This window comes from Notechis scutatus, chromosome 3 (assembly GCF_049901735.1).
Source record: "Notechis scutatus isolate UNSWTSFEM ecotype Mainland chromosome 3, rNotScu1.2, whole genome shotgun sequence".
Lineage (NCBI taxonomy): Eukaryota > Metazoa > Chordata > Lepidosauria > Squamata > Elapidae > Notechis > Notechis scutatus.
In genome coordinates this window covers 199,054,605-199,070,410 of record NC_142011.1, presented here as the reverse complement: position 1 = coordinate 199,070,410, position 15,806 = coordinate 199,054,605, and the positions used below count along the sequence as shown (strand labels likewise).

Below are 15,806 nucleotides of genomic sequence, written 5' to 3'. Positions count from 1 at the left end.
CAGCGCTAGGGATTCGAACCGCCAAACTGCCGACCTTTCTGATCGACAAGCTCAGTGTCTTAGCCAATGAGCCACCGTGTCCCTAAAAGCAGCTAGGACAATCTAATTAAGAACAGGGATATGGGTTAGGGAGGCTAAAAAAAGAATGCCAGAAGGAATGTATTGAGAATTGGAAGAAAGAGGGATGTGCAAGTAGAGATAGGCCTCCACTTACAACAGTCCATTTAGTGACCGTGTTACAAAGGCACTGAAAAAAGGGAGCGGATGACCATTTTTCACATTTATGACCGTTACAGCATGCCCATGGCCACGTGAGATGCTTGACAACTGGTTCATATTTATGACGGTTGCCCGTGTCCCAGGGTCATGCAATCTTCTGTCCTTCTGACAAGCAAAGTCAATGGGAAAGCCAGATTCCCTGAACCACCATGCTACTAATTTAACAACTGCAGTAATTCACTTAACAAAGGTGGCAAGAAAAATCGTAAAATGGGGCAAAATTCACAACAAATTTCTCACTTGGCAACATACATTCTGGGCACAGTTGTGGTCATAAACACCATCTGTATTTGTTGGAATTATTCTAAAGAGCCTTACAGATAGATTTCTGCTTTGATTTTCCTCATTGTCTGCCAATCACCATCCAACTTCAATTTCTACATAGGAAAATGCCTAGATCAGTGTTTTTCAACTTAGGAATTCAAAAGTGTGTGGACTTCAACTCCCAGAATTCCCCAGTCAGCATGGTATTGTATTGTTTATTTAATTGAATAGTCATAAGACCTTATCAATAACATAACATAAATATATAACAAGACAAAATACATATAAGTTAGATATATAAGAATACAGCAATAAAAACATATATGGAAAACCAGGGAGTCAGGATAATAGATCACCCTTGCAGGATACACCAATTTGTTCAATATATTGAGTTCTTAGGACCGCTGCCTTGATTATAAACTTAGCAGTTCTACGAACTATGTGAACATTAGAGTCCCGGAGGAAATATAACAATCTGTGGTTTGATTCCCAATGGGCTGTTCTTTCCAGTAGAAATGATAAATATTTAAGCCTAATGGGGGTATATATTTGGCAGTTGAACAAGATGTGGGAAATATCTTCAATGGCAGATGAGCCACCTAAACAGGTTCTCTCGTGGTATGGTGCCTGGTGGAAGCGCCCATGTCTGGACATGGAATCCAGTAACTCAAATCTGGCTCTGGTATAGGCTCTTCTCTGTAATTGTGGCATACCCATTGAAAGGTATTTTTCAGGTTGGAAGATGTTTTTATTCTTAGCCAACCATCTTATAGATCTGTTTTTTGCTAATAATTCCATGTCAGTCTGGGCAACCCAGTCAGCATGGCTAGCTGAGGTATTCTGAGATTTGAAGTCCTCACATCTTCCAGGTTCCCCAGGTTGAGAAACACTGCCTGGATTGAAAAATAAAAGACAATTAATGTGCACAATTCTCTCAAGGCCAGGAAAGAGATGATAGTTCTCTCATTCTATACCAAATAACTATCAAAAAAAAAAAAAATCTCAAAGGTCCGGTGGCATCATAATTTAATGAAGCCACCACATTTAGATGTTCTGCAGGATTATAGAAAAGCCCTCTGGGTTGCATATTTATTTCTCTTGCAACTTGCATGGGCTGCTGAAAGATAAAAGCATTAAAAACGGCAGCGCAATTAAAACCAGGCAATAAACCCAACCAACAGAATAATTAAACTAAACCCATAAGCAACAAAATAGAGTAGCCACAAGCACTCATTGTAACGATGAGCAACACTCATATTCCAACATTTCATGAAAACCTTCATTGTAATGTCTGCGTGGAAAAATGATTAAACTCAAGAATGCACATATGTGCACACATTTATTGTTTTTACTTTTCTCACGGTCAACCTGAATTGGGCAACTATAAGTTGAAGGTTTTTTCATTGAAGGTTATGGTCCATGATCTACGATTCTGGTCACTGTAGGATGGTAGTGCTAGAAGACAAAATCTTGAGCTTCCAGTCTACATCAAACTGACTGTCACACTTTCACTGAAAAGAGAGAGAGAGAATTTTTCACTATTGCTTTCAAAACTCAGTGGGGATAGTAAGTACTATGCAACAATTTGTTAATAATTATTTTTAGCTCCTCTTCCTTTCATGAAGGGGAATGGCATCCTTCAGGATCATTGATCATCTTTCTTTTGGGTCAATACAGTACAGATAGTCGTTGATTTACAACAGTTTGTTTCATGACTCTTTGAAGTTTAGTTATTTTATTTATTTATTTGATTTGTCAATTGCTTACAAGATAATGGGTATAAGTATAAACATGAGTAAGAATATAGGAAATAGGTACAAATAAATGGGGACGATAGGACAGGGAAGGTAGGCACGATGGTGCACTTATGCACGCCCCTTACAGACCTCTTAGGAATGGGGTGAGGTCCATAGTGGATCGTTTGAGGTTAAAGGAGTGGAGGTTAGAGGATGTAACAACAGAGTCAAGTAGTGCATTTCAGGCATTGACCACTCTGTTGCTGAAGTCAGTCATACTTTCTGCAATCAGGTTTGGAGCAGTTTACATTGAGTTTGTATCTGTTGTGTGCTTGTGTATTGTTGCGGTTGAAGCTGAAGCAGTCATTGACTGGTAGGACATTGTAGCTGATAATTTTGTGTACTATGCTTAAGTCCAACCATAGACAGCGTAGTTCAAGATTGTCCAAGCCCAAAATTTCAAGCCTGGTGGTGTACGGTATTCTGTTACGAGCAGAGGAGTGTAGTACACTCAATTGTATTAATGTCCGATATACAATGCGGATTCCAGACTGATGAGCTGTATTCAAGTATTGGTCTAGCAAAGGTTTTGTATGCCCTAGTTAGCAATTCAATATTTCCGAAGGAGATAAAATTATAATTGAACTGAAAAAAGTGACTTATGACCATTTTTCACACTTACAACGATTGCAGCATCCCCATGGTCATGTGATCAAAATTTAGAAGCTTGGCAACTGATTCATATTTATGACAGCTGCATTATCCCAAGGTCATGTAATCCCCTTTTGCAGCCTTCTGACAAGCAAAGTCAATGGGGAAGCCAGATTCATTTAACAAACGTGTTACTAACTTAACAACTGTAGTAATTCATTTAACAGGTGGGGCACGAAAGATCATAACATGGGGCAAAACTTGCTTAACAACCGCCTCACTTACCAGCAGAAATTTTAAGCTCAGATGTGATTATAAGTCAAGGACTACCTATATTGTCCATTACTCAAAAGTAATAAATCACAGGGTGAAGGATGTAAAATGAAACCATTTAGCAAGAACGTATCTCATAACCATGACTTTGAAATCGATGTTTTCAGTTATTAGGTGAAGAACGATTTCAGGATATTGAGAAAATTAAAACCATTGGAAGCACATATATGGCGGTATCAGGGCTGTCCCCTGAAAAACAGGTAAGGAGCTAATCTGATTTTCTAACACACATTTGTCTTGTTTCAAGAGAAAAAGGAAGCCACAGCCCAACCAAGACTAGCAGGACAAAGAATAATATATTTTAAAAACCCATAAATTCCACACTCCTCACACAAATCAGGTCACCTAGCCTGATAACATATAGGAAACACCAAGGTTGGAGCACACCAAGAACTCAACTGTTGAAACCTGAGCTACATAGATTTTCAACTATGGATTTCAGATACTTTTCTATAGCTGGATTTTTTTTCCCATTCTTTTCATTACTTCTTCATCATTGATTTAGGCACAGAAGAAGAAAGATTTGCAAGCAGATGTAGGGCAGAGCTGCACATTTTGTTCCGGTCCCATCTCTACCCTTTGCCATTTTGAGATCCTAATAAAGTAGAGTTGTGAATTGCACAGAGGGGTTGTTTGCTTCAATAATTCTCCAAGCACCTGATTCCCACAGAACTGGCTTATGTCTTAAGTATATTTACTCATGTAGTATGGCTCTATTACTTTTATCCTTCACATCTGTTCCATTACCTTCTCTTGTTGGTATCATTATGATTATTATTACTTGGATAGTATGATTATTATTACTTTGTTGTTTTGCATGTACACTGAGAGCTTATGCACCAGAGACAAACTCCTTGTGTGTCTATCACACTTGGCTGATATTCTGTTCTGTTCTGTTCTATTCTGTTCTATTCTATTCTATATTCTATTCTATCCCATCTCATCCCATCCCATCCCATCCCATCCCATTATTCTATTCCAGTGATGGCTAACCTTTTCAGCTTGGTGTGTCGAAAATCGGGAAAAAGTGTAGCCTTCCTCGGTCGTGTGTCACTTCAAGAAATATAAATAATTTGGTTTATGACGGACTGGGCTGGGGTGATCACACAGGGCTGTGAAACTCGTCTCCCTGGTCTCAGGGCTGCAGGTGCAGGATGTGGGGATCGGAAGGCCACCTTACAGGGCTGTGAACCTCATGGATCTCCTTTCCTCCTGTAGCGTTCCTGAGGTAATGAAACTGACAAACCTCAGTTTATGGCGGTTAAAACTGGTTCTCTGCTGCAAAGATCTTGCGGCAGCGGTGACACCACGCTCCACGCAACAAGCAAGGAGCAGGGATTGGAGCAGAGCACAGGCAGCCTCTAAATGTGCAGGTTTTCCCACACCAACAGGCGTGTCAGTCAAAGTGCCTCGGCGTGTCACGAGTGATACACGTGTCATAGGTTAGCCATCACTGTTCTATTCCATTCTATTCTATTCTATTCTATTCTATTCTATTCTATTCTATTCTATTCTATTCTATTCTATTCTATTCTATTCTATTCTATTCTTTGATTCTATTCTAAAATGGCATCCAAGGACAAATTAGATAGATGAACTGAATGTCAGCTTCTGGTTTGGAGTTTGTTAGTTGGAACGCTGACACTGAATAGGACTAGAATCTTCCTAAGTTTCAAAGAAAGCTCTCTTTGTTGTGGTGTTGTAGTATTGTGGTATTCCAAAAAGAGAAAAGCTTCTCCCCTGGCTAATATTCTGCAACCTTTAAGCTCAATTCTCTGAACTGTTTTTCAGAATTTGGCTCCATTTTGACGGAGCAGCTGATCAACACGCATGATGCATTGATTCTATCTTTCATTCCTCAGCAGTGTGAAGATAAGTGGGGCCATTTATGCGCCCTGGCAGATTTCTCCATTGCACTGAATGAAAGCATTCAAGAGATTAACAAGCATTCTTTTAACAACTTTGAGCTCCGCATCGGTAGGTATCTGCTGAACATTTTTAAGTGACCTCCACAGTGTCCCAGATGAGCAGGGTTCCCACCAGCTGAAAAGAAAGTCTTTATTTATTTATGCTGCTTGCCATAGGTAGAAATGTCTCCAAGACATACAGATGCATCCCTTTGAAAGCCTAAAGTTACTTCCTCCTTGACATGAGCAAGCAACTCTTCACAAGTTATGTAATTACATTCACTGGAGACCTCAGATTTTATAGGATCGCTCTGAACCATAAATCACTCTGTACCTTTTTTCTCTTCTTAGGTATCAGCCAAGGCTCGGTTGTAGCTGGGGTCATTGGTGCTAAGAAACCACAGTATGATATCTGGGGCAAAACTGTTAATTTAGCTAGTCGAATGGACAGTACCGGAATTAGTGGCCGAATACAAGTGCCTGAGGATACCTATTTGATCTTGAAGGACCGGGGGTTTGCCTTTGACTATCGGGGAGAGATTTATGTCAAGGGAATCAGTGAGCAAGAAGGCAAAATCAAAACGTACTTCCTTCTGGGAAGAGTCCAGCCCAACCCTTTGACCATGCAACCGAGAAAACTAACAGGACAATACTCCTTAGCTGCTGTCGTGCTGGGGCTCGTGCAATCTCTGAACAGGCAAAAGCAGAAGCAAATTTTAAACGAGAACAATAATTCGGGCATCATTAAGGGTCATTACAATCGGCGGACTTTACTAACTCCGGGCGGATCCGAATCAGCTGTCCAGGCAGAAGCCGCAGACAAGACGGATTTGCCATAAGCCTGCATCTTCCTTGTGATTTCTTTTTCCTTTTCTTTTTTAATTTCTTTTATATATGAAATAAATATATAAATAAATATGTTTTAATTTTTTTTTAGAACCAGGTTTTTCTTTTCCCTTTTCCTTTCTATGGGTCCGTGGCACCCACAGCCCCGCTGTTTTCCAGAGGCTGCGCATCTGAGGTTGCTTTAAGCAATACTTCGAAGGTCCAATTCGGAAATCCGGGTTCTGAGCTTGGAGTTGGGACATCTGAGATTTGATTCCCACCCACACATTTCCATGCTAAAAAAAAAAAAGATGTAGTAGGGATTAGGCAGACAGTGAATGGACTAAGCTTTGATTTGAAAAGATCTAAAGTCTTTTTTTTAACTATTTACCAAGATGGGTAGAAAAAAACAGATGCTTTTCTGGCCTCTGAAGTTTCAACATTACAGTTGTCCTTGATGTACAACTGTAATGGAGCCTGCCCATAAAGGTCATAAATTGTGACAGTCATAAAACATGACCGCCTGATTTTACAGCCATGTTTGCAGTGGTCGTTAAGGGTCGAGGAATTGAACAGCCAGTGTCCAAATGGAGTCAGGGACGCTGAGACGAACTTGTAGTTTTATACAAATAAATATATTTTACATTTATATTTATAGCAAACAAGATAGTCAGGCACCTCACTAGATCGTGAGGTAAATTGTCAGGTAAATCACAGAACAGCACCCAGAAGAAGAAAAAAGGCGGGAAAAAAGGGAAACGCCCCTTTACCCCAGCAACCAATCATAAAGCAGATAGCCTCCTGCAGGAGCCTGCACTCTCCAACCAATCAATTCCAACTGTGTGTTCTGGCCAGTGGTGGGATTCAAATTTTTTTACTACCGGTTCTGTGGGTGTGGCTTGGTGGGCGTGGCAGGGGAAGAATACTGTAAAATCTCAGAGGTGGTATTTGCCGGTTCTCCGAACTACTCAAAAATTCCACTACCGGTTCTACAGAACTGGGCAGAACCTGCTGAATACCACCTCTGGTTCTGGCCCACTATACTATTTACTGTTACAGCTATTAAATTAAATATATTAACATTAATAGCAATAGTGCTTAGACTTATATACTGCTCCACAGTGCTTTACAGCCCTCTCTAAGCAGTTTACAAAGTTAGCCTATCACCCCCAACAATCTGGGTCCTCATTTTACTGACCTCGGAAGGATGAAATATTGAGCCAACATGAAGCAAACATGGTGATTGTGAAACAGCCACCACAGTCCTTAATGCCGCATTCGGTTAAGGACCATTAAGTGAATGAATGGTTCGCTATGGGGCATGGTTTTGCTTTAAAAAAGGAAATAAATGTCAGGTTTGGGCAAAACCATCCTAAAACATAGTCGTATGCCCGCAGGTTGCTGCAAATGGCTGTAAATGCAGCCCTGTTGGTGAGCACCCAAATTTGGGCCACGGTGGTGGAGGGGTGACTATCATAACTCTGAATATAGGTCATAAGGAGCCCCCAGGTAGATCCAGCATACATTTGAACAGCCACTAAGTGACTGATCATAAGTTGAGAACTAACTGTACGGTACCTATTCATGCTATTCCTTTGTGCAGTAAGGAACTCTATGCAGTGTGTGAATCCTGAATGTGTGTGAAGATATTGCATAGGTCTTGTTTGTTTATTTATTTGTTAAATGTATCAAAAAAGGATGCTGAGCTTGTCAGATGGAAAGCTGACAGACCAGGTTTGAGACACGAGCGCCACACAGTGGGTTGAGCTCCCATTACTTGCCTCAGGGTCCTGCCCACCTGGCAGTTCAAAAGCATGCAAATGCAAGTAGATAAATAGGTACCACTTCAATGGGAAGGTAAGAGAGTTCTATGTGCCTCGGTATATTGTCATGCTGGTCACATGACCACATAAGTGTCTTCAGACAAACTGTGCAGCCAAGAAACAGATGAGTACCATCGCCTAGAGTCAGATATGACTGAACAGGGAGAATTTTACCTTTTTAAAAATTTATTGGCCACTCATCTTACTATAGGGTAAGTAACTCTGGGCAACTTATTGAGATACAAACAAACAATGCGTTGGCTTGTAAGGTAGTCTCTAAATTAAGGTTCCTACTTTGCATAGAACAACATGAGTATCTTGGAGTAAACCTGCTCATCTGGGTGTTGATTGCTGGTGAGTGGATGCTTAGAAATAGAAACATTAAAGTCCTTCAGAACATCCTAAGCAACCCCAGAAGAAAAAACAGGAGTCATCTGCAACATGCAATGTAAAAAACTGCAATAATCACTATGTAGGACAAACAGGCAGAAGACTGGTAGAACACATCCATGAACACCAGCTGGCAGTCAGAAGACATGATGAAAATTCTTTAGTTTCACAACATATAGACAGATATAACCATAGTTTCAATTGGGAAAATGTGACCGTCCTAGACCAGGCCAAAGCCAAAAATGCCAGGGAATTTCCAGAAATCTGGCACTCTGACAAATCAGCCATCTATAGACACATAGATATTAACGTCTATAGACTGTGCAAAAGAGACAATCAACCAGCCCAAAAGAGAACAAAAAGACTCCAGCACCTCTCCACCAGTAATCAGCACTCAGATCAGTATAGATTAACTCAGACCAACAATCAAGTAAGCAATACCCTACTCAAGAAACTGCCAAAGAGCTATCAATAAAGAGCCCGACCAAAGAATCCTTAAGACTAGTGGTGGGATTAAAAAAAATTAGTACCAGTTCTGTGGGTGTAGCTTGATGGGCATGGCGTGGCTTGGTGGGTGTGGCTTGATGGGCATGGCGTGGCTTGGTGGGTGTGGCTTGATGGGCATGGCAGTGGAAGGATACTGTAAAATCTCCATTCTCACTCTACTTCAGAAGAAAGGTTACTGTAAAATTTCCATTCTCTCCCCACTCCTGGGGGAAGGATACTGCAAAATCCCATTCCCTCCCCACCCCACTAACCTGCTTTCCAGCTCCGTTCTCCTGTGCAGGGCAACAAAAGAAGACCCAGCCGATCAGCTATTACTCGGGAGGCAGAGAATAGATGGGAGCGGGGTCAGTCAGAGAGGGTATTTGCCGGTTTTCTGAACTACTCAAAATGGCCGCTACTGGTTCTCCAGAACTGGTCAGAACCTGCTGAATATCACCTCTGTTTAAGACCACCCCAACCCACACAGATAGGCAACGCAACAGAATATAGACTGACTGCAAACAGCACTCCTTACTAGCACTGATGACGTTACCTAGTTTGGGTAATGAAACATCTGCAAGAAAACAAGCAAGCTCAGAGAGCACCAAGGACCCTTCAGAAAAATTATTATTGAGTGGAAATATTATTGATCAGGGTTCAGGGCCCACATAATTGTGAAATTCCCTTGTTCCAGCGACCTCTGCAAGCTGCTAAGATCTAATAGGGATGAATCTTTATGTGTTCCCTCAATTAGAGATTGCCATCAACACGGTTTTGCGGTTGCTGTCCCCTTCCTCTGGAATAGCATTTCCATTGGCAGGGCAAGTCATTATATGTAGCAGAGAGCAAACCCCACTTCCTTCTAGCACTGATGATATTATCTAGTCGGGTAATGAAACGTCTTGCAAGAAAGCATTGAAACTCAGAGAGCGCACAGAATGACCCCACATTATTTCTACCAAATAGATAAATTCTGATTCCCCCCCCACCCCCCAAGAATCTCCTTTTTCTCATCACACCGTGAAACAATAGAAACCAAAATTGATTTAATTTCTGAAAGCAGAGGCATTAATTATCAAACATCAGGAATTAAGGTATGGAACAGGAAACCCATTTAGATTATACCCTGTTTCCCCAAAAATATGACCTACCCTGAAACTAAATCCTAGCTTGATTTTTATACATGCACTCAATATAAGCCCTATCTCCAAAATAAGCCCTAATTAAGATCCCACCCACTCCAGAGTGCACGGGTAAATATTAAGCTAGGGTGGAGATGGGGGGGTGCAGCTGCCGTATTACTTTGAATAGTTGTAGCCAGGCCTTGCACACCCCGACACCTGCCTTGCCGGCCCATTTCTTCTGCAGCTGGCAAAGCTGGCAAGGCTTTCCTGAAGGCCTCTGTAGCTGATAACAAAGCTCTGGATCGATCTAGAGCTCTGTTATCAGCTGAAGAGGTCTTCAGAAAAGCCTTGCCAGCCGCAGAAGATGTTCCTGAAGGCATCTGACAGTGAAAAGGAGGCCAGGCACAAATGAGGTTAGTCAGTGGATGACATCCCCCCAAAATAAGACCTGGTGCCTTTTTTGGTGGCAAAAAAAATATAAGACAAGGTCTTGTTTTCAGGAAAATACAGTATATTCTCAAGCAAATTCCCCAGCCTTGGCAACTGCCAGATGTATGGACTTCAATCCCCAGAATTCCTATGCCAGTAGGACCATCACAGAGGATTCTGGGATCTGAAATCTGCATTTTAGAAGTTGCCAAAGTTGTGTGAAATGAATGGCAGAACTTTCCATTTAATGTTGTGTTGCCAGCAAATTCTGCTCTGAATCTTCTCCTACACAACCGAGGTTGTCAAACTTTCCAGTATAATTTCACATGTTCCACAAAGTGGACCGAAATAGCATCGCTTCCAGTGACTTTCTCTTCTTTCGTTCCTTGCCTTGACACCCTAAGTAGCACTTGTCATTTTCTTATTGATGCTCAAGAAATAAAGTGCTCTGGCTTTATCAGCTGAATGTAGAAGTTGTTGCAAGCAATTTTTCACAGCTAAGGATTGCCAACAGTTGTTTCTCACCTAAAATTGAAGTGAGAAAAAAAAAAGTGGGGAAGATAGAAATTGTTTTAGATGAACAACCTTTACTGGAATAGTGCCTTGTTAAATTCAGCAGGACTAACTTTTGAACAGACGTCACAGTTATAGCCTCACCAAGAAGTATGATTTTATTTATTAGCTTGTTTGTTTGTATGCATCTCGCCTTTATTATTTTTACAAATAACTTAAGACAACAAACATATCCAACACAATTTCTTCCCTCTATTTTCTGAACAACAACTATCAACAATGAAGTGGGTTGAGTTGCGAGGGAATGACTGATACAAAGTCACCCAGCTGGCTTTCATGCTTGAGGCTGGGACTAGAACTCACAGTCTCCTGGTGATTGGTCCAAAGTCACCCAGCTCATTTTAGCACCTAATGCAGGACTTGAACTCACAGTCTCCCGCTTTCTAGCCTGGTGCTTTAGCCACTAGACCAAAGTAACTCTTTGACTTCCTTTGTCTACCAAATGTTTTAATTTGGTATACATATTTGATTAATAATAAATATGTTAGCTGAGTGCTTCCTGGCTTCTAATCCTGGCTGCATTAACACAACAACCGCAACAAATTCATTTCAAAATGAATGAGGCAGAAAACAGGGAATTAATCAGGTTGAAGAGGACTAGGGAGTTAATGCTACACCCGGTTGTGTTACTGTACTGTAGACTCGATGTATTATTTCCGTGGAAACCTTATGTTTTATTTACAACTGCTAACCGTCATAAATAAAATATAAAGCAATTAAAATCCGGTGAAAAGGAATGGCTCAAACATCATTATCATTCACCAAGTTCAAACAGCTCATTGAAAAGGGTGGCTTTGAGTCTTCCAAATAACAGAATAAGAAGAGTTGGAAGGGGCCTTGGAGGTCTTCTAGTCCAACCCCCTGCTCAAGCAGGAAACCCTACACCCATTTCAGATGAGTGTTTGTCCAATCTCTTCTTAAAAACCTCAACTGTTGAAGCACCCACAACCTCTGGAGGGAAAGAAAGGAGTTAAATGCCATTTGCAAGAAAAATGCATGGGTGAAACTGAGCAGGAAAGTCCTCTGTATCCCTGCATCTAAAAGATGCTGAGCTACTTGCAGTGTAAACATTTGATTTTTGTTATTGGAATGGGGAAGAAGAATTCATATTATATGCCTCTTTATTGTCTTGTAACTCCTATTATTCCAGATCTCACCTTCTGCCCAAGGGCAGAGAGAAATTCTAGGGTGTTTTTCAGGCATGATTTTTTCCGAGAAGGGCATGAAGGCAAAAGTTGCTGTTTAGCAACCAACATTTTTCATGATTTTTTTTCCACTGAGAAAAAAAAAAATCATTCTTTGAGCTTAATCTTCCCATTGTTGGAAGTTAAAACCTATCCCTTTCCTAGAAAAATGAAATATTTTAGGATATACTAAAAAGGCAGAATATTTCCCCTAAAAGAGAAGTAGAAACTCAGAGAGGCAGAAACACAGCCCCCCACTTTGTTAATGGGCCATTAAGGCCTGGGCCAGTCTGTTCTACATAACAAAGACCTACCTCCTTCAGGCAGAGCCATTGAATTGCCCTTCATTGCACCACCCACCAAGTTTCAACCAAACTTAGCACACAGATGACCTACAAAGCTAGCTTTGACCTCTGACAGTAACCAGTCAGGATACTCTTCCGGTACCCCAGGGAACTCAAAGCCCAGAGAAAGTATAAAACCCAGGGACTCTCAGCATCTCTTCCCTTTTACTGCCCAGGAACCCATCCCGTTCATCAATAAACCATCTTTCCAAGTGGCTTCCATGTTTCCAGTGTCTTTTCCCCCCCACTTGGAACTGAACCCAGAAGGATATTTCTTCCAACACCCTACCCAACCACAGTAGTTCAGCACTCATCCCTAAAAACAGGGACTGTCCCTTTTTTTCTTTTTTCTTTTTAAGATAAAGTGGCAAACAAGCAATTAAACGATTCTGGGATTATCTGGAAGTCTGCTGTCTTTGTGATCACCAGCCTTTAACCTGGAGCCCTTCTGTTAAAAAAAATCACTTTTCCTGGACTTCAAGCTTGGGGAATTAATTGTAGTTTAAAGTAACACCTCACACATCTCTAAGGGCTCATCTTGACACACATAACACGTGTTAACCACTTTTAGATGCCGTGTCCTAAATGGCACTTACAACCATTTGTTTAGTGCAGGAGTTCTCAAACTATGGTCCACGGGAGAATGGTACTCGGGGCCGAGGCCAAAAACGGGACATGTGGAGGCTTCAGGAGGCCAAAAGTGGGCCTGTTTTGGGGCAGCAGAGTGGTACTGGAGACTGGGGAGGCAAAAAATGGACTCGATTTTGGCCTCCCTGGCCTTTAGAAAGAGAGAGGGGGGAGGGATGGAAGGAGAGAGAGAGAGATAAAGACACACAAACACACAAACAGAAGTCCCTCACACCTGCTTTCCATCCTCAGGAGCATAGTTTAATTTGTGTGTATTTTTAATGGACTGCTAAATTGGCCATGCCCAGCCAGTCACATGACCACCTAGCTACACCAGTCTGAGGGCCCGTGAATTGGCCCCCTGTTTAAAAAGCTTGAGGAACCCTGGTTTAGTGACTTTCAAAGTTGCAACAGCACTGGAAAAAAGTGGTTTACAGCCCTTTCTCGACTTGCAGCCTCTTCACATTCATGTGATAGCTGTCTAATCCACTTTATTAATCCTTTCTCTCTCTTCTCTTTCTCTCTTCTCTTTCTCTCTCTCTCTCTTTCACACACAAATACACATCCACACACATACATCCTTCTTCTGAACTTCTACTCCTTATGCTCTTCCATACATGATTGAAAGTGCTTTTGGGGAGGGGGCTGACAGAATTTTTGCTCCAGTTAGCCATTATATGAAACATGGTCTGAGCAGTGGTGGAATTCAAAATATTTTGCTACAGTTCTATGGGTGCGCATGGAGTGTTCTAAAATGGGCAATTTTAAGCATGAAAACTTACCTTATAATCAGCGCTGGTAAGTAAAACTGCTGAGGCGTGGCAATCCGCTCTGCTGCGCCTATCAGCTGAGCAACAAACAAAGGAAATATAGGACAGGAAACGGCAGGGGCAGATGGGTAGGGCCAATTGCTGATCAGCGCTACCGGATTGCTAGAACCGGTGCAAACCAGCAGCATATCACCACTGGGTCTGAGTCTTCAGATACCCAAAGAAACTGCAAAGATATTTATCTGATTTTGTGACTGAGAAAGGAAGCGAACCTACCAAACAACCTTCCTTTTACCACAGTCCATATCTTGCCTATTTATTTATTTATATATTTGTTTTATTTTATTTTGTCAAGCGATTATAAGATAACAGGTATAAGTATAAACATAGTTATGAATACATGAAATTGATACATATAAGAAAAATAAAAAGAAACAATAGGACAGGGATGGTAGGCACGTTGGTGCGCTTATGCATGCCCCCTACAGACCTCTTAGGAAAGGGGTGAGGTCAATAGTAGACAGTCTAAGGTTAAAGTTTTTGGGGGTTTGGGGAAGAAACCACAGAGACAGGTAGAGTATTCCAGACATTGACCACTCTGTTGCTGAAGTTGTATTTCCTGCAATCAAGTTTGGTGCGGTTAACCTTGAGTTTGTATCTATTGTGTGCTCTTGTATTGTTATGGTTGAAGCTGAAGTATTCATTGACAGGTAGAACATTGTAATGTATGATTTTATATACTATACTTAGATCAGACCGAAGGCGGCGTAGTTCTAGGTTTTCTAGGTCTAGAATTTCAAGTCTGGTGGCATAAGGTATTCTACAACGAGTAGAGGAGTGGAAAACTCTTCTTGTGAAATATTTCTGGACTTTCTCAACTGTATTAATATCAGATACGTAATGCGGGTTCCAGACTGATGAGCTGTATTCAAGTATTGGTCTAGCAAATGTTTGCCTTCTAAAGCAACTCTTTAGAACTTGTTGAGGAGAGGATCGATTTATTTTCCAAAACACCTGAAGGCAAGACAAGAAATAATGGATGGAAACTAATCAAAGATAGAAGCAACTTGGAATTAAGGAGTAACTTCCTGACAGTGAGAACAATTAACTGATGCAACAGCTTATAGCCAGACGTTGTGGGTGCTTCATCACTGGAGCTTTTTAAGAAGAGACTGGACGGTCACTTGTCTGAAATGGCATAGGGTCTCTTGCTTGAACAAGCAGTTGGAGTAAAAGACCTCCAACGTTCCTTCCACTACTATTGATTGAACTACTGTAAAAGAGCAGGCTGAGCCAAGGAGAAGCATCTAAGTGGACAGGCCATTCAAGGCCTATCAAAGAAATGAATTGTACCCTCTAAATTCCAGAGTTCCAAACAGATCCCAGTTTAATGAGCTCATTCGTAAAGAAGGATTAGGGGCTTCCAACTCAAACTGGGGGAAAAAAATGGTTTCCTCAGCCACAAACACTGCATGCATAGACAAATGTAGCATATTCAGATGGAAACTACTATTTCTAGGAGAAAAAAAACACAGATTAAGAGTCATACTATCTCAGTACCAAGGACCAGGGGTGGGCTACTGGGGGCTCACAGGGGCTTGGAAGAGCCCCTAGCTAAGACTCTGTGGGTCTCAGAAAGCCCCCAATAACCTCAGAAAGACAAGCAGCAAGGGAAAGCTCTGAATAGGCTTAATTGAACTTCTGGGCATTCAGCCAAGAGCATTTCACACCTCGTAAAAGTGTTGCAAGCTAGATAAACAATTCACTCAGTGCTTGGGAGGGAGAGCCATTGAGAAAATCAGATAACATAGCCACCAGCCTACGAGGGGATTAATTCCCAAATAATAAGAATCACGTAACTCACCAGAAACTTCACTAAGACTCCCAAGATCCCTCTCACAGTCACTGCTATTAAGCCTGGTTTCACCCAGTCTTTTATTTAAGTATTAAATGCACAAAATAATAAACAACTTTTTGGTAAATATCTTTTTTTTTTAGGTAATTAGGGCAAAGAAGCGATTTCGGGTTGGCCATGACCACCCAGCCACATGACCACCCAAC

At 41.4% G+C, this 15,806-nt stretch overlaps 1 protein-coding gene across 1 annotated transcript in view; it reads left to right on the top strand.

The window, feature by feature from the left end:
* Nucleotides 1-6,101, top strand: part of ADCY8 (adenylate cyclase 8) — a 98,893-nt gene extending 92,792 nt beyond the window's left edge. The window contains exons 15-17 of the mRNA XM_087962202.1: nucleotides 3,371-3,463; nucleotides 5,126-5,240; nucleotides 5,522-6,101. Coding sequence (XP_087818328.1) covers nucleotides 3,371-3,463; nucleotides 5,126-5,240; nucleotides 5,522-6,009 — 696 coding nt within the window. The 3' untranslated portion in view covers nucleotides 6,010-6,101. The remainder of the gene's footprint in view (nucleotides 1-3,370; nucleotides 3,464-5,125; nucleotides 5,241-5,521) is intronic.
* The last annotated feature ends 9,705 nt before the right edge of the window (nucleotides 6,102-15,806 follow it).